Genomic DNA, 17,649 nt, shown 5'->3' with positions numbered 1-17,649 from the left:
CAGTAAAAATCCAAAGCTAATGTAATGAAGGCAATGACACAAAGAATTGTTTTTAATAAGCAAGATAGATCTTTAAGATCAAGGTCAAGTTTATTTATATACTGTAGCCCTTTAAAACAGCATAAATGCTGACCAAAGTGCTGCACAACATATCAAACAAAACGTCCACGTACAATACATTTTGAACACTAATAATAAAATATCAAAAGATAACCGAAAGTAGTAAAAATTAAGAGAGAAAACATCATACAATTTAAACACTATTTAAGACTAAACGATTTATTAATATCAAAATTACCAATTTAACTCATTGGGGAGTTGCCCATGCCTTCACTAACGGCCCATTCTGATAACTGACCAGGAAGCAGGCCACACTGAACAATTCATCAATGTTCCCGCATATAGACAGTGGTATGTCCTTGTCAAACAGTTTGTTTTCTTTCACTCTCCTTATGCACCTCTCCACATGCACTCTCAGACGTGCAATTGACTGTGTTTGTCTGACATCCTCTCGACTCATTTGTCGTTTGTTGCTGAGAAAGGCAGGCCGGTACACCTTACAAGGAGCAAGGTTGTCCACAACAAAACCTTTGTCCACCATGATCGCCATACCTGGCTTTAAAAGCTTTATAATCCCAGACAGCTTAAAGATCTCGCGATCACTCATAGAGCCTGCATATAGCCCAGACACAAAAGTGACAGCACCGTGGGGTGCCATGCCAATCATAGCCTTGAATGTTGTGTGCGATTTGTAGGTAGAAAACACCTCAGTTTGAAGGAGCAGAGAGGATGGCGTCTGACAGAATATCTCTGTACAATCGAGGACTACCTGTGTATCTGAAAAATCTGCAAACTCAGGTGGGAGGTGAGCTCTCACTACCTCTGGAGGAATCCAAAGGCGCTGGCTTCCCAGCAGGCAGTACAGAAAATGAGTCCATGTGGAGATGATCCGACTTGCAGTAGTGCGGTGAATGCTGAACCTCTCTGCAAGGTCATTGAGAGGAAAACCCACTGACAGATACATCAGGAACAGCAGCAACTCATCAATGGGTCTCAGTTTCTGTTCAGATAAAAAACAAAAGTCTGTTTAGTTACCTTGACATTGCTATTACTAAGTATAGCCTACATCAGAAAATAATACCAACATCAGCTGGCTGGCTTTTACTTTTTAGTTAGATGTAGTTAACTCCACAAACCAACAGGGGCAATTACAAAATATTTTAAATCTAATTTCAGTAACATTAAGCCAACAACTGTATGCACGTCATGTTACCTACCGTTGTTGGGTGATGGACTGTGCTGATGCTGGCAGAAGCTGTCTTGGCACTGGTTATGCGCACCATCTTGTGGATCACAGCAGGTTCAATTAATTTCCAAAATGCCATGAAACTCTTGTAGGACGCAAACCTGGTATAAAAGCGCATGTTCTCATCTGATGTAGACAGGCGATCTATCCCAAAACGCTGGCGAAGTTTCTGGGCTTCTAACTGCTGTTGTAGCTCTCTGATCTGGCGACGTAGGGCTTCATTCTCGTCTGCCAAATTACTCGCCCTCGCTCCTGTTTCAGGGACTACACAGTAGTCATGATCTATGGCCATTTAGGTATCCATCTCCGAGTCCGAGTCTGACTCTGGTGCGGGACTCTCGGCCCGCGGACGCCGTTCCCAGACGCTCGGTCGGGGCGCAGGTAGTTTGTACCCATTCCACGAAAAGTAAACTGGTACGGCTCCCTTCTTCAGCCTCCTCAACCCCCCGGCAGTCACATTTAAATCAGTCTGCTTAAAATGCCGACTACAGACCCGGGTGTTTTGGGTCGGGTTGAAGTCATCCCTCCGGATATTTTGCATCCACTTAGCCCGTACCGCAGCATCAACGGGGAATGCATGAAAGCTGATTACTTTGTTGTAGTTTGACGAAACGGTACATAATGGCACACAACAATGAAGTGTTGAGCCTGTAACTCTCTGAAAGGCAAGTCGCCTCTCTTTAATTCTAAAAACACTCATAATAAAAACATCTAGTCATCCAGTTTGTTGATCTCATTCACTGTTGTCTCTGTCTCCCGCTCTCACTCTCAGATCACCGGAAGTTTTCACCGGAAGTACTGGCCCACACAGTCAAGTTAGAAACGTCAGTGGTCGCCATATTGTGCACAGAGCGAATACAGCGTATAGACTGGACGGAGACGATCATAAATAATGCTCGTGTTTGCAGTGCACACTTCATATCAGGTATATATATATATATATTAGATAATATAGATATTTGTATCTAGTACAAATCAACAAGTTTCTGTATTTATAGGTGAAAAGTCACCAAATTTCAATATCGTTAAGCTTAAATGTTAAACAAACATACAGGAATAGATGTGTGTGCCATCCTTCGAATGGTCTCTTAAAATAATCCACATTGCTAATCATAGTTAATTTACAAAAATAGCTGTCATGGTCCCGCAGAATCAGTTACTGTACATATTCGGACAGTTCCGAATCTTCTTCTGCATCCATGTTTAATAAATCCCTCCTAAAACGTGCTAGCATAGTGGTTTTCAAACTTGGGGCTGCGAGATGGTGCCAGGGGGGGCCCAGTTTATGACATTTTATGAAATACATTAATTTATCATGAATTCTGTGTAATTAAACCTAACCAAAAGCACTACTTTTTTGTATAATTTAACGTTTTTTTTATTAAAATGTTAAGTTTTAGAACAGTTTTTTGTCAAAAATTTTCTTTGGTGGGTTGCGAAGGACTGCACCGTACACAAGGGGGGCCACACGCTGAAAAAGTTTGGGAACCACTGTGCTAGCTTACGCTTGTCAACATTGCCTCCGCTGCTCTTTTAGCCCCCAGCTAAGCCCTGCCCACCGGAGAGGTTGCAATGTTTACAAACTTTTAAGGGGTTTATAAAGTACAACAGTTCTTCAGTGAAGAGTATTTTATTGAGAGATGAATAAGGGTTACTAGCTTTAAGACGTGAGAGAGAGATCGCTCTGTTCACGTGCACTGATGACAGGCTACTGTGTGTGCGTGTGGCAGGTGTACGCGGACAAGAGTAGCTGTGAGGGAAAATAAAGTTTAAATGATCAAAACTTTAAAATGCATGAAAATAATAAACTTTTGGCATGAGGATGCAATTATCAGCTATAGATAGATATGTGTTGTATACGCTGTTTGATAGGGATGTGAAGATGTGTCACGCTGTTGGGACCGGAGCACGTCCTCATAGAAAATACACATATCTCTGTAAAGGCAAAGAGAGAAATCCAAATCTGCATGTCGTACATGAGCAACAGGTTATAAAAATGCATAAAAAATGTCTCTTAATTGCAGTCGCATTCAGGATCCCTATGATGACAAAAGGAAACAGAAAGATTGGTTCATGAGATCGGCAAATTTAGGGAGTACCGATCGAGTCATCTAATGCCATTATCGGCCGATGCTGATCTGGGTCCGATTGATCGGAGCATTCCTAAATATTACATAAATATTTTTATTAATTATTATGTACAGCATTATTTGATGTGGTGATGTAATCCATATAGACTGTCCAAAGGATATGATATTCCGGATGTATCTCCCCACTGCTGGTTTATAATCATTTGGTACTCTTCTGTTTGTCTGTATCAAGTCATTGTTACCGAGCTTACAGTGTGTTTCCACAGAGGTGATTTAGTATCGAGAGATAACCTTGTCAGACCAATGGCCCCAGTGGGTCGAATCTGTGAGGACATGAATACTAAAAATTGTGCCTGGTTTCTTCCGCTCTTTTAAATGAAGAAAACGCACCAGTTCCTCTGAATCCTAAAACCAATGGCATTCTTTCAAACCATGACTGCTGCCTGAATGCTCGCCAGCACCGAGATTCTCGTAAAAGAGGAGTAAAGCACGTAAATAGGGGACTAATGAAAGCACTTGTGTCCGTGTGTGATCCAGGCACCAGCATAAAACTTCCTTCCCTCTGAACGTCCTAACAAAAGATTGATATTTATTGGCCGAGACAGGACATGCTCTTTATAACAAACATCTGGAAAGCCCCTTTGGAAGTCACAGCAGAAAAAGGTGGGTGTGGTATACAAGGGTGGAATAACAAGACAGGTCTAATTGTCTATTTACCGGTGGAGGTCTGTGACAGGTTTTGGCCACGGGGCGATTATCAGCGTTCTGGGATGGCAGCGCGTAAAAACCTGACAACAGCTTTCTTTCAGTCCTGAAGGGATTATGAACGCACCTTAATCACCCTAATGTTCACCACGTGCTGTCAGAATTCATGCTGGGTTTGAAGGATTATCTCTGGCGCACTTAGTCATTTCTCTTCATAAAAAAACGAAAGGCGTTTGATGTAAAGATGAAGAGTTTCGCCACATACAACGAATTTAAAAGGCGATCAATCATTGTTTCATGCCACTTTGATTTTTAGTTGCACTTGAGGGAGGCTTTCGAATGATGTGTGGATGTATGGTATTTATAATCAAAGCTCTAAATAACCAACGTGCCGAGGAAACCTCCATGCTGAGCAGCTGGAAAAGATGTTGGCTGATATAAAGCCAGTTTATAATGAATGAAGTGCTTTTCATAGAGATTCATAAAATTTTTTAGTGGTTGTACAGAAAATCAGATGGTAAATTGATAAATACTATGGTACTGATTTACATTTACATTGTTATTTAAATAGTTAAAAAAACCTCTTCAATATGTCGTTAAACATCCAAGAGGTTTGATTATTTTAATTTGGGTAATTAAGCATTTTTTATGTAGAGTATAAAATGTTTAGGGCCACTTACTCATTCTTAATATTTTTATTATTTTAACTCTTTCCCCTCCATTGACGAGTCTCGTCAATTAAGAGAAAACATTTGCATAAAAAAGAGTTCCTGATTAATTTTTATGTTAATCCGCAATTCAGCGATTCCCCAATTTATGAAAAACCGGAAGCCAAAACGTTATTTACTAATTTTAAACTCTATGTATGTTTTTATAATCATTCTGATTTTGATCTCTAACAAAACTCCTTCACAAAACTTCAATTATTTCAGATTTTTGCTAAAAAATATATATTTTTTAAGAAAAAATACCCATATTTAAGAGTTTATAAGCAGAGAAAAAAATATAGATAGAATGAAAAGTTTTTTTCCCGTTTTGTTTGTTTGTTTATTGTTTGTTTAAAAGCTGAGGGTCTGTTCTTTAATTTGATATATTTGTATGTTGATATATTTTTAGAATAATTTTTTTCTGTAAGGCATTTTGTAAAAGTCACAAAAAATGCTGGCGGGCAACTTTTCAAAAAAATGGCTACAAGAGTCAAAGTTGAGTTAAATTATTTTTTTAATGTGTCTTTATATTTTATAGTAATAGTAAGCTTGTCTAAACTATGCAATTACACAATTTATTTTAAATAAATAAAAATATTGAAAAATTTTGATCATCTTCAGCCCCCCCTTTGCATTTTATTTAACAACTTCTTGAAATCATGAGAAACATTTATTTTACTCTTGTATGTAAAATATACAATATTTTAAAGCAGTGGTTCTCAAACTTTTTCGGTGTGTGGCCCCCCTTGTGTACGGTGACCCCACTTGTACCCTTCATGGCTCCCCCCAAAAAATGTAAAACATATATTTTAAATTAACCAAAACTTATCAAATATACAATGTAGTGCTGTTGGTTAGTAGCCTTATTTTTCTGAGGTTTAATAACACAGAATTCAAGATAAATTAATGCATTTTCTAAATGTCATAAAACTGGGGCCCCCCTGGCACCATCTCAGGGTCCCCCAGATTGAGAACCACTGTTTTAAAGGTACCGTGATGGAAAAAACCTAATAACAACAAATTAAATCTATAACAAAGCCCATAAAACATGACATTACCACAATACGTTTGATAAGCTCAAATAATTTTGCATAAACTTTCTATGACTCATTAGGTGTGTTATAGGATGTGGTGTCACAGCAGTGCACCTATACAAATGTATGAATGCTCTCTGCTGACTGTGATTTTGTTATGACACTTTTATAACATCATTATATCAAGCTTATGACTGCAGGATCAACAAGACTGTTATGGCTGCAAACGCCTCCCCTGTGCTCTTTTACGCTGTTTAACCATCATTCTCTCAACCTGCTGCTACAACTGACGGCTGTTTATTTCTACAGGACAACCGGACCACAGCGCTCGCTGGCCCTCTCCAACTTTAAATCAACTTCAAATCTGTTTGTATTTGCTTTGATGGAAAGTGTGTATGGGCGATACTAATTCAATCCAGGGACAAAGCACCTGGACCACCAGATCTATATTTCCAAACGTGAAACATTGTTTTGCACATAGCTGCAAATGACCATAATTCAGCATAGTGATTCAGGATATGGCTTTCCCAATGACATATAAAATAAATGAGTTATTTACTTTCATGTTGTTTTAAACCACATATGACTTTGTGGAACATTAAAAACATATTACTGTATGTTATGAGAATGAAACATCTGTATAGTTTCTCGAAATAAACTCAGGTTTAACATTCATGAGGATGAGTACGGCACATACTAACTTAAATTCACATTTGGTTCTATCAAACTTGGTTACACTTTTTGTTTTTAGTCTGTACAAAGCAGCAAGAGTGTATTATCCTTAACACCTCTCAGCTATTGTTTGACACATGCTTTTAGTGCTGTAATTACCGTTTATTACTTCTTTCAATAACATAGCAGCTCATGGACCAGCAAGATATACACAGAACCTCAGCTTGAGCAATTTCCCAAATTTTTTTTAAAGCTGCTTGCTTCTGTTGCATAAAAGACTACCACCAATATGCTTCTGTATTTCAACATCCCATTGACACAACCCAGGGCGTGACAATGATGCACACCGCATGTAAAAAACAGTCAAGCCACAGACTTCTTATCGCACCCTGTAGGACTTTAAATCAAAGGCATTCCCTGTATCTCACCTAACACGGTTTGTTATTCGAAACCAGGCATTTTCCAACAAAGAGGTTAACCAATAATATGGTAGACCTGAGACGCTCAAGGGAGGGAGTGTGTTTTATTACAACTGAAGTCTTTAAACAGTGTAAACTATCATAAGCAATTAGGTGATATTCAGCTTCCTCCCAGACTCATTTGGTTCATCAAAGACCTTCTTTAACAACAGAGCTTTTGCTTCTTTCAGGGGAGACCACATGTATACTTGAATTGATGTGCTTGTCATAAGTGGAACATATAAGTAAACATTCATTAAATTGGAACATATTCATTTTTTATTAGACACACTTGCTAATGCTAGTATCACTTTTACTACACACACCAAGCCGATGGTTATCATTTGGGCATGTTTTGAGTGTCATCTGAGTTTAAAGCTAAAGTTTTAGTCGATTCACTTTGTCGAATCAGCGATGGCTCTTGTTTGAGAGTCAGATCATTTATAGCCAACGATAAAAATTGAAGTAACGAAGCAAACAACAAAGTCAAGAGGGAACGCAAAGAACTTCATCTAATTTTTTACATTTCTCATCCTAATATTATTATTTATATATTATATATATATATATATATATATATTAGGACCGGGACTTTAACGCATTAATTAAGATTAATTAATTACACAAAAAATAACGTGTAAAACATTTTTAACGCATTTTAATCGCACTTATTTTTGCACCACGGAACATTTCTCACTGTATGAGTTTCAGCGGACCGATTATACTGGAGCACCAACTAGCCTTCATGACTTCAGACAACAACAAACCACAGTAAACATGAACGAAGAAGCTGATGAGATCGCTTTGGTTGGCCCTGTGGTTGGGAAATTCTTTTATAAAAAACGAACGGATGGAAGCGTCGATAAGAGCATGGTTGTGTGTAAGCTATGCAACAAGGAATTCACATATCACCGCAGCACATCGAGCCTCAAGTATCATCTCAATGCAAAACATATAGCAGCTAGCGTGGAGGTTAGCCCGACTCCGAGTACAACGACTTGGTTGAACAAAAATAAACAATATTTTGTTGCTTAAGCTTATGTATTCAGTCATTATTCATGGTATACTAAAAATCCATGTGAAAAAATTACTTCTCAATGTTCTCAGGTCAAATATTTATATGTGATTAATTTCGATTAATTAATTACAGCCTCTAATTAATTAGATTAATTTTTTTTATCGAGTCCCGGCCCTAATATATATTATTTTTTAGGATATATGGCTCATTAAATGTAAAAAGTTGGTACAAATGAAAAAGTTACTTAAATTGGTAACAAATAAAACATTCGTTTATTCAACTTAAACATTTTCACCTGAATTAAAATAGTTTTTTTTTTTAAATATTATTAATTTAAATATTTTAGGTTTTAATAATTGAATTAACTTTTTAAGTTGAACTAACTTTTTAGATTGTAAGGCACTACGAAAATATCACTAATCCATCTGTGGTGAATACCAACTAATGCCATCAGCCGGTACGGAAGTACGCAATGATATTACGCAGTGCCTGAAAATAGCCCCCTTGGTAACTTTCAATTGCAGAGGGAGTATTTTCGGGCAGTGCGAAATATCATTTCACCTCCTGCAGCAATGTTACAACAGCAAAGTCCTTGATTATTACGCCAGTTTGAGAGTATAGTTCCTAGCCATATCTGCCTAGAAAATCACAACTTTTAATTTTCCGTCGGTCTTAGTACACAATGTAACTACAAAAGAGTCAAGTTTTAAATAGGAAAAATATCGAAACTCTTTGGTTATTTTTTTAGCGTGATGCTAATGGTCTAATCAGATTCAATAGATTGTGCTAAGCTATGCTAAAAGTGGTACCGCCAGACCCAGCGATCAGCTGAATGGATTCCAAAACAGTAAAAATCAAATGTTTAACTCTAGGGGAACTGAAAAATGAGCATTTTTCAAAAAAATGGAGTGTCCCTTTAAGGTAGGAGTAGAGTCTGTTTTTTACATGTGCACAAACATATGGTCGAACGGCCAGCCTTACAAAGTATATTTTATTTGATTCGTACATGTACGCAGACGTTCAACAAAATGCCATGCATGTCCCGGGCTACAAACTACATTCAACTGTATGCACATGCATGTATGCACATGGTTACAAACATCCAACGTTGCAGGTACATTCTAATGAAGAAATTTGCGCCACATGCACACATGCGTAAAACTAATAATTGACTTTCAATAATTGCAGGTGACTAAAAAAGTAAAAAAAAAAAACATACCTTGGAACTCAAATATTTTAATGTAGTTCAGTAAAATTACATAGCCTACAAATATTATGTTTTAAATATAACTGCACAGAACTGACACATTACCTTTAAGCTATACACTTTCATTATGCACACGTCATTAATCTGTGAGATAGTAAATGTCTTATTTCTGTTAAGCATTAATGCATTCATCGAGTTAACACATTTTAATCTTTGTAGAGCTATTCAAGACCTGGGTGGAAAATGGAGGCCAAATATGTGGCAGAGTGGACAGGGTCAAAAGCCGACCTCTAATTTAGGAAATGGTTCTATTTCTCGAGGTAATTAGGCTGTCATCTTTTAAAATCCCCTCAGTGTCTTTAAAAGGAAGTCAAAGGAAAGACCGTCATGTCTGCCTTGGTCCCTCACAGAGCAAAGATACACAGCTATTTGACCTTTGACTCTTTGCAACTCCGTTCCCAGCCTCTTGAGCAATGTATATTATTTTAACTTGCTGATAAAGATGAAATAATGTCCAGCCTCTAACCTCCGATTATAAATGAAGTACTGACATTCAAGGACGCAATGTTAAAACACATTCACCTCAGTGGAGACCTAACAAACACAAGCAGGGTTTGGGGGCAAATAAACTGAGATGCATTCGTAAAACATGATGGACAGCGAATGCACTTCTTTCCTTCTAAAATCCAAAAATAACCAAAGATATTTACTGAACAAATATTTATGTTGTATCATTATAACCACGCTGGCCTTTGGCCCAAACCAGCAAACCCATGGCTGGCTTACATTATTACAGTACACACTATAGCTGATGTTGCATGTCTAATGATTTAAAACGCAATGATTTGTTGCAAGGATATAGGATAAAACGTAAAGATTTTCTCTGAAAAATTAAGGAGTTTTATGCAATGCACTGTTAGCTTTGACTCATTCTGCACTACATACAATTTTGTCCAATCAAATACTTTATATAAAGTTGCAATGTGTAACATTTTGGTTAAAGTAATAATCAATTATTGAGTAAATAAATAATAAGTGCGTAAAGATGTAACCTGTAATTACATATGTTAAACAGAGATGGCGATCAAGAAGCAATTCATCATTAATGGCGTTGATGTAACTTAAAAAAAGAGAAAAGAAAGAAAATGGCACAATCCCTTTCATGTATCTCACCCAAACATCTTGTTTTTGTAAGAAATACATAAAAACATACAAGTATTTGCATGTTAAGTAAATTTACACTGTCTTTAAAAACATTCCTCTGCGTCAATTGCTCCATCTGAACCTTCTCTAGCGTGTAAGCACCCATACTCTGATGCATGCTGGGAAGGATGAAGGGTGAGGGTCAGGGTCATATGTCATTCTAACCCGAGGTTTATCCAGAGTTAACATTGTAGAATAAAGACAGGTATGTGTGATAAAGTGGCTAAAGAGGTCTTGCACACTCACCCATGGTTGCTGCTGAAAGCTGTAGCTATGGCGGCGGTCACCGGGGCCGTCCTCATGTTTGACTTGTTGAAATTCTTGTCGTAGCCGCAGTATCCGGTCATGGTTGCTAGGCGCCAGTCTGTTACTACAGAGAAGAGAGGAGACAAACATAAGAACCTATCATATATCCTCATTTATGATGTCACGGACGGTCCGCACGCCAGCCTGCGAAGAACAATGGCCAGATGGTACAGCAGCTTGAATACAAAACATACTGTATGAGATAAGTACATTGCACAGTTTTATTTCAAATGTAAAGCTAGTTGCCAGAATCAATATCAGAAGCACCGTTCAAGCCCTTTCATTTTGCCAAATTACATGTATAGACACAGTCCATTACATTTTCCACATTTGTCCTGAGCGCAGCAGCATCTTGGGAACACGAAACGGACCAAACGATTCCGTAAAGGACTCCCCAGTGAACCATGGCCAATGATACATGTCCCTCTTAAGACGGGGAGCCAAAGACCCTTATCCTTGTCGGTGGTCCTTTAGTGGAACCCAGAGACTCATTTGCATTCCTTTCATTAGGAGCTGGCGAAAGTGACCATCAATAGGAATCAATAAGCCTCGTCCCAGTAATCAAGCCTCTCTTTTTATCCGCTTCAGCATACGTAAATGGTGACAAAACCCTTCATTATGATACAACATCATGTCCAGTGATATGACTTATTTATACAGAAGAGATAGAAAGAGAGACAAAGTGAGGCTAAAGAAGAGATGAAATGTTAAAATTGAAACTGCATTATTTTTGGAAAATCTACCGGTTAATCCATACAGTACGCAAATTGGGGGAAGACAATTTGGTATTTCCAAATTACCTAACCTGCATGTTGGGAAAGGACAATTTGGGAGGAACCTCCTGACCCAGCCAGGGCTCCAAACCAGGAACCTTCTTGCTGTGACGCAACAGTACTCCATTGAGCCACTGTGGCGTCCCCATTTTGATCTTTTGCTTACCAAAATCATCTGAATACTTTAGAATACAGAATATAATGCACATTTTTATGCACTACTTTAATAAGTTTTTGTGGTTCTGACAGGCTGATGTTCATTTTTGGCCACCTGTCCCTTTAAGCTATCTTAAAATATTCACATCGGATCATTACAAGAAAGAGAAAGATGTCAACTCTGGGGGGGGGGGGCGTGATACAGGTGGCTTAACCTCCATTGAAGCCGATGGCTTACTTAAGATAAGCTGTCTAGCGTAAATGTATCCATAATTGTGGCTCACAAGCAGCAGCGGCCTACAGAATAGCCACTCCGACACGTTGCCAAATAACCTTCATTAAAACAGCCACTAAATGGCCATAAAAAACAAATGGAGCCGAATGAGAATCGTATGAGCCGTGATGACTGAACATCCTCAATCTGTTGTTCCATGCAGCCATTAGATTCAATTGTATTAGCTTTACTTCATTTAACGGCCCATTCCTATATTCATACGTGACTATGAAATAGCCGTAATACCACCAAATGTAGTTGCGAGGCAGTAAAAATGGGGGTGTTGTAAATTAAGCGGATCGTTGGACTGTGTGCCGTGTGCATTTGGTGTTGCAAATGCATGGAGGTAATCTACTCGGTAGTCGCCCACTTTAAAAGACCCAAATTTGCTTTCTTCATTTAAATTGTGTACTCACAGTTACCAAATATATTAAATACACTAAAACAGTGGTTGGTGGACTTCCCTTTGACACGGAAAGGCCTGTGTTCGACTTTCCTGCACTAAAATGTTCAAAGAAAATATTCACGTTTTAAATCCAGTTAGATACTATCAACTCAACATGAAAGTTTTTTTATGCCCAATGTCTGATTTTTAAATATGCCATTTGATAAGTTATCGCAAAATGTGGAGCCAAAGTATATCATCTTTATCTACTGACATTTACTGACATTTTAACAAAGGTAGTAGTGTGAAACGTCACGCATTAGTCTCGACTCAAGAACAGAAAAGTTTACTATTTAAATGTTTCATTACAGCTTGTATCGGGGGATACGTTTGCAGGATTTGCAGAAATCTTGATGGATTCACTGTTCGTAGACTTCTGATGACCACTCACAGCAGCCTGTTCCTTACAAAGCAGAAGTAGGCTGAGAAAATAAACAAATCACTCGGCCATTACCGCACATCTGTGAGAGAAAATTAATTTGGCCATTAGTTCCTGTAAACGTGTGATTACACATTAGCATCGGGTGGCAACACGCCTGGTGTCTGTGCTCGCGGCAAGAGGAACGCTAACAAGCTTTGAGCAGTGCGGATAAAACAGACAAACAAACAAATCTTTGCTGAGCAGAACAATAGAAAAAAGGAGTCAAGTAAACAAGCCCTAGTCTTATTCATGACAATATTTTCCAAAAGAAAACCCAGCCGTAAACTATTTGCAATGGTATGACAGGAATGGCTCTAACTCTTTGATTGGATTATAGTTCATGTTGTTCAGGGGACGGTGGGCTCTAGTCATGACACTAAACCATCGCTCTTGTCAAGCCAGATGTTTTATAGATTCCTTTCTTCATCCATTAGGAGATAGACATGGAAGTGTCAGGAGATACCATTAGCGTAATCCTCCTGCCTAGGAGCAGACTTCCTCCAAATCCTCTGACTTTAAAACAAACAGAACAGATTTGCTTGAAAATGCCTGAGTGAGACCCTGGAAAGGTTAAAGAGACCATAAACTACTGATTCACAGAGTGTGGTAACCAGCTGGTGCTCGAGATCTAAACCGAATGACCAACCTCCAATGACCTTTCATTTTGGTTAAGAGGGATCAATGTTGAAAATGAAGATTGAACTTTTATAACCACACATGTGGACAAAGCCATTGTGCCTTGTTGACATGCAGCAAAATTTATATTTTTGGAACCTAAACAGCAAAAGTCACATTGTATGTGACTTGAAATTGAAATATATTAAATGAGATTTTTTTAATGGATCTGACTTAATCAGATTTTGGATTGTTTTTGTCAACAAATGCTCTAAAATGTTTTTTTAACCAATGAGTAAATATTTGGCAGGGCACATGCTGGGTTAAAACCATGCTGTTATGCAACCATGGGTTATAATAACCCAGTAATTGGGATAAAACAAACAAGCATTGGGTCAATTTTAACCAAGCGGTGTGTTCCCTTCAAAATGTACCTAACATTGCTTAAAAATAACCAAGCCATTTTAAAGGATTAGTCCATTTTCTTAAAAAACATCCAGATAATTTACTCACCACCATGTCATCCAAAATGTTGATGTCTTTCTTTGTTCAGTCTAGAAGAAATTATGTTTTTTAGGAAAACATTCCAGGATTTTTCTCATTTTAATGGACTTTAATGGACACCAACACTTAACAGTTTTAATGCAGTATAAAAGGACTCTTAGCGAAACGATTGTCATTTTTGACAAGAAAAATAAAAATATGCACTTTTAAACCACAACTTCTCGTCTATCTCCGGTCATGTGACCCGCCAGCGCGACCTCACGCAATACGTCATCACGTCAAGAGGTCACGGATGATGTATGCGAAACTACGCCCCAGTGTTTACAAGTGTGGAGAAAGAGGACCGCTCTGACGTTGTTGTATGTCAACTGATACTAAGTAATGTCTTTGTGTCAGTTTATTGTTTAAAATGTCCGCAAATGTGCGTTTCATATATGTAACACGTGACCTTTCCACGCCATTACGTGATTGCGCACTGGCGGGTCACATGACCGGAGGAAGATGAGAAGTTGTGGTTTAAAAGTGCATATTTTTTATTTTTCTTGCCAAAAATGACAATCGTTTCGCTAGATAAGACCCTTATGCCTCGTTTGAGATTGTTTAGAGTCCTTTAAAACTGCAATTCTAAACTGCATTAAAACTGTTAAGTGTTGGGGTCCATTAAAGTTCATTAAAATGAGAAAATCCTGGAATGTTTTCCTCGAAAAACATCATTTCTTCTCGACTGAACAAAGAAAGACTTCAACATTTTGGATGACATGGTGGTGAGTAAATTATCTGGTTTATATTCAAGAAAATTGACTAATCCTTTAAGGGGCAGTTTCCCGGAACAGGGATTAGGTTAAGCCAGGACTAGGCCTTAGTTTAATTATGAAATATAACTAGTTTTAACAAACATGCCTTACTTAAAACATTGCTTGTGTGCATTTTGAGGCAAAACAAAGGGCACTGAAGTATTTTAAGATATGTCAGTGCAAGTTGTTTTTACTTTGGACAGCTCTAACATTTATTTTAGTCTAGGACTAGTCTAATCCCTGTCCAGGAAACCGCCCCTAAGAGTGTAATGTCATACAAAGTGATATTCACTAAATAATAAATTTAGACACAGTATATAAATAAAAACTGAGTACAATGTCACCATTGGTTATGATCTGCCATGCACCGCATGAGTTTCATACCAAAATGTCATGATTACATGTCTTCCAGCCTTTATTCCATACTGGCATCTAGTTTTAGTGGTTGTATGAGAAGATGTCTTGGCAAATATTGTATCACTTTTAAAATAACAATGTGGACAGTCCCGCATTTAAGGATTGACCGAATTGGAACTTGAGACATTACCGACCGGTTAGGTCCAGTCCTTGATTTTGATTGGTCAACAGCTAAGACCGCTGAAATCATGTCTGTTTCTTCATCTGAAGGCTGCAGACTCCAGAGGTCACATTTAAAAAGGCTACATACGTCATCAAGGCGGTCTTAATAAAGAATATTAACATTATAAAAGTTGACTACTATTGTTAGTTAATCGTAAATTGTTGTTATATGCTTATGACTTGTGGATGTAATGCTCAGTTAACTTAAATAAACAAGGTTTCATGATGTATGCAGCCTTCATATGCGACCTCCAGAGGCTGTAGCTTTCAGATTTATAAACAGCCATTATGTTGCCGTTTACGGTCGATCAGGGACTACTTTTTCCTGTAAAGAAGGCTGAAAGTGATTATACTTCATGAAAGTTCCACTGATACATATTTTTTGCTTTAATATTTGTATTGTGTGATAACAAATAAAAGCAAGATACTCGAGGCAAGTGTTATATCATAAATAAATCATAGCTTAAGATGTTGCAATTACTCTGCATTGGGTCTAACAACACCTTTGTTCGTGATACAGCAAAGCCTCTCGTACCTTATTGCTTACAGAAATTAAAACATTGGAGTCTGAACTGAAAAGACATGCAGCTCGACCATGACTTAAAATACAACGTATGTCTCTTCTAGAAAATATTTAAATAAATCCTAACAAACCTATCTCTTTGGATATCTTGGCTATAAATTCCAAGTGAATTACAGTAAGTATCAGCATACTAAAAAAGCCTCTATTCGTGTCTGGCCAACCCATTTGATCTCATGATTTAATCCTCTATAAAGAAGACAAATCTCTCTATCTGGTCAGTAAAGTCAATGAACGCTCCAACATCACTATACGTGATTAGTCTCAACGCGCGCTTGACATCAGGTGCCGCGTGGGTTATAAATACCCCCGGGCATGCATCAATGTCAGCCACGGGCCCAGCTAAACAAGAGCTCACAAAGACCGCCAGCAATTTGCGTCAATAAAGCGCCAACAATTAAAACAAATGCACCCGTATGCCAAACAAAGGAGGCGGGTAGGAGGCGGTAGGGCATGAGGATGAAGAGGCATCGCTTTCCCCAGTCCCAGCTTGTTTACGCATCAGATTAAAGGTCAGGCGGCGTGCAACCCGAAGCCGGCTTAAGAATAGGCCCGTGTTGTTGGAAAGATAGCATGCGGTCAAACCTCTCCGGGCTGGAGACTTCATGTTTATTTCGGTCTCACCTCCCTAAAGAGAGATTCAAGGGGAAACGGTCTGACAGTAAAGCAATTAAAGGCGGAGAGAGATAAAATATCCATATGCCACAGCATTTAACAAGCCAGCAGTCTCATTCTCTTGATACAATGAGAGCCATTCAATATCTGTCTGTGTGTTCTCTGACTGAAAGGTCAGTTTGCGATTGTCCGCACCCAGTTTGCTCGGCCTCCGCCCCTCCCTCTTCTACGCATACCCTTTCCTCTCACAAATCCTCCATCTGAATATGCTGAATAACACCTTTACAGCCCCAGAAAGCAATTTCTTTTTGAAGACAGAAAGTTTATTGTGGCAGATTAAACTCTCTGAATGAGTCGTGATGCATGGGTTGTGCTAACATCAGGGGCGTCCGACTAAACAGCACTCCTCACCTGTTCATTCTCAGAGACAACTCGATGTGGCAGCTCAGAGATAATGTCTAGTTAAAACCACTGTGAATAGAGACAAAAATTGAAGAAAAGAAGCAGAACCCCGCTGGGAGAGATGAAGTGAAGCGGTGCGAGTTATTACCATGTGCTTTATGGATACAGTGCTCGCAGATTGGCAAAGCGATTTGCTCTGGAAGCGCAACGTGGAATGTTATGGGAATGGAAAAGATGAACGAAGCCAATATGAAGCCTGGTGTTGTAAATCCTTCACTTATAAACTCTGCTGAGAAGCACCTGGGACTCTGACATATGTGTTTTTGTCCATGACTGTGCTTGTCTTGTATTTGGACTGGTTTATTATTTTGGTGTTGGTCATGCTGTTATTCCCTTCTGGAAAATCAAGCTTAAACTAACTACAGTTAATGTAGTTTGTGGAGCCTAAACATTTAGGCCTGTCAATCATCATTAAGAGCGTATATAAGGCGGTCCCTCCATGCCTCTGTGCACAGCTGCAATTCTTCCTGCATCCCTCCTCCTCCCCATCTCCACCTTTATTGCTTTCTTTCTTCATCTGTGCAGTTCTGTTGCAGGGGGGGTCCAGAGCTCCATTCGAGGACAGCAAGCGAAGACTAAATGGGCAGGTGAATGAGTGAATGGTTACTGGTTGGCCTAGGCTACTTTAGATATTTTAACACCAGGTGGACCCGGTTTCAATCTGATCCAATGTGGTCATTTATTTCACTAGCTGGTCCAGTTTCTTGATCCAGTGGCCTAAAACT

At 38.6% G+C, this 17,649-nt stretch overlaps 2 protein-coding genes across 4 annotated transcripts in view; both read right to left on the bottom strand.

Moving 5' to 3' along the window:
- Positions 1–17,649, bottom strand: part of pard3aa (par-3 family cell polarity regulator alpha, a) — a 556,247-nt gene that overhangs the window by 22,062 nt on the left and 516,536 nt on the right. For all 3 annotated transcript variants that reach the window (XM_073813113.1, XM_065294770.2, XM_073813112.1), the window contains one exon: positions 10,647–10,770. In XM_073813113.1, the coding sequence (XP_073669214.1) occupies positions 10,647–10,770 (124 nt within the window). The remainder of the gene's footprint in view (positions 1–10,646; positions 10,771–17,649) is intronic.
- LOC135745101 (uncharacterized) lies at positions 79–1,598 on the bottom strand. The gene is made up of 2 exons (XM_065263490.2): positions 1,278–1,598; positions 79–1,060 (listed from the first exon to the last, which is right to left on the bottom strand). Exons 1-2 carry the CDS (start codon positions 1,596–1,598, stop codon positions 308–310), a joined length of 1,074 nt encoding a protein of 357 aa, XP_065119562.2. The 3' UTR covers positions 79–307.

The sequence above is a fragment of the Paramisgurnus dabryanus genome, chromosome 22, assembly GCF_030506205.2.
Source record: "Paramisgurnus dabryanus chromosome 22, PD_genome_1.1, whole genome shotgun sequence".
Lineage (NCBI taxonomy): Eukaryota > Metazoa > Chordata > Actinopteri > Cypriniformes > Cobitidae > Paramisgurnus > Paramisgurnus dabryanus.
The sequence above is the reverse complement of the archived record's forward strand: the minus strand, read 5'-3'. Positions and strand labels throughout refer to the sequence as shown.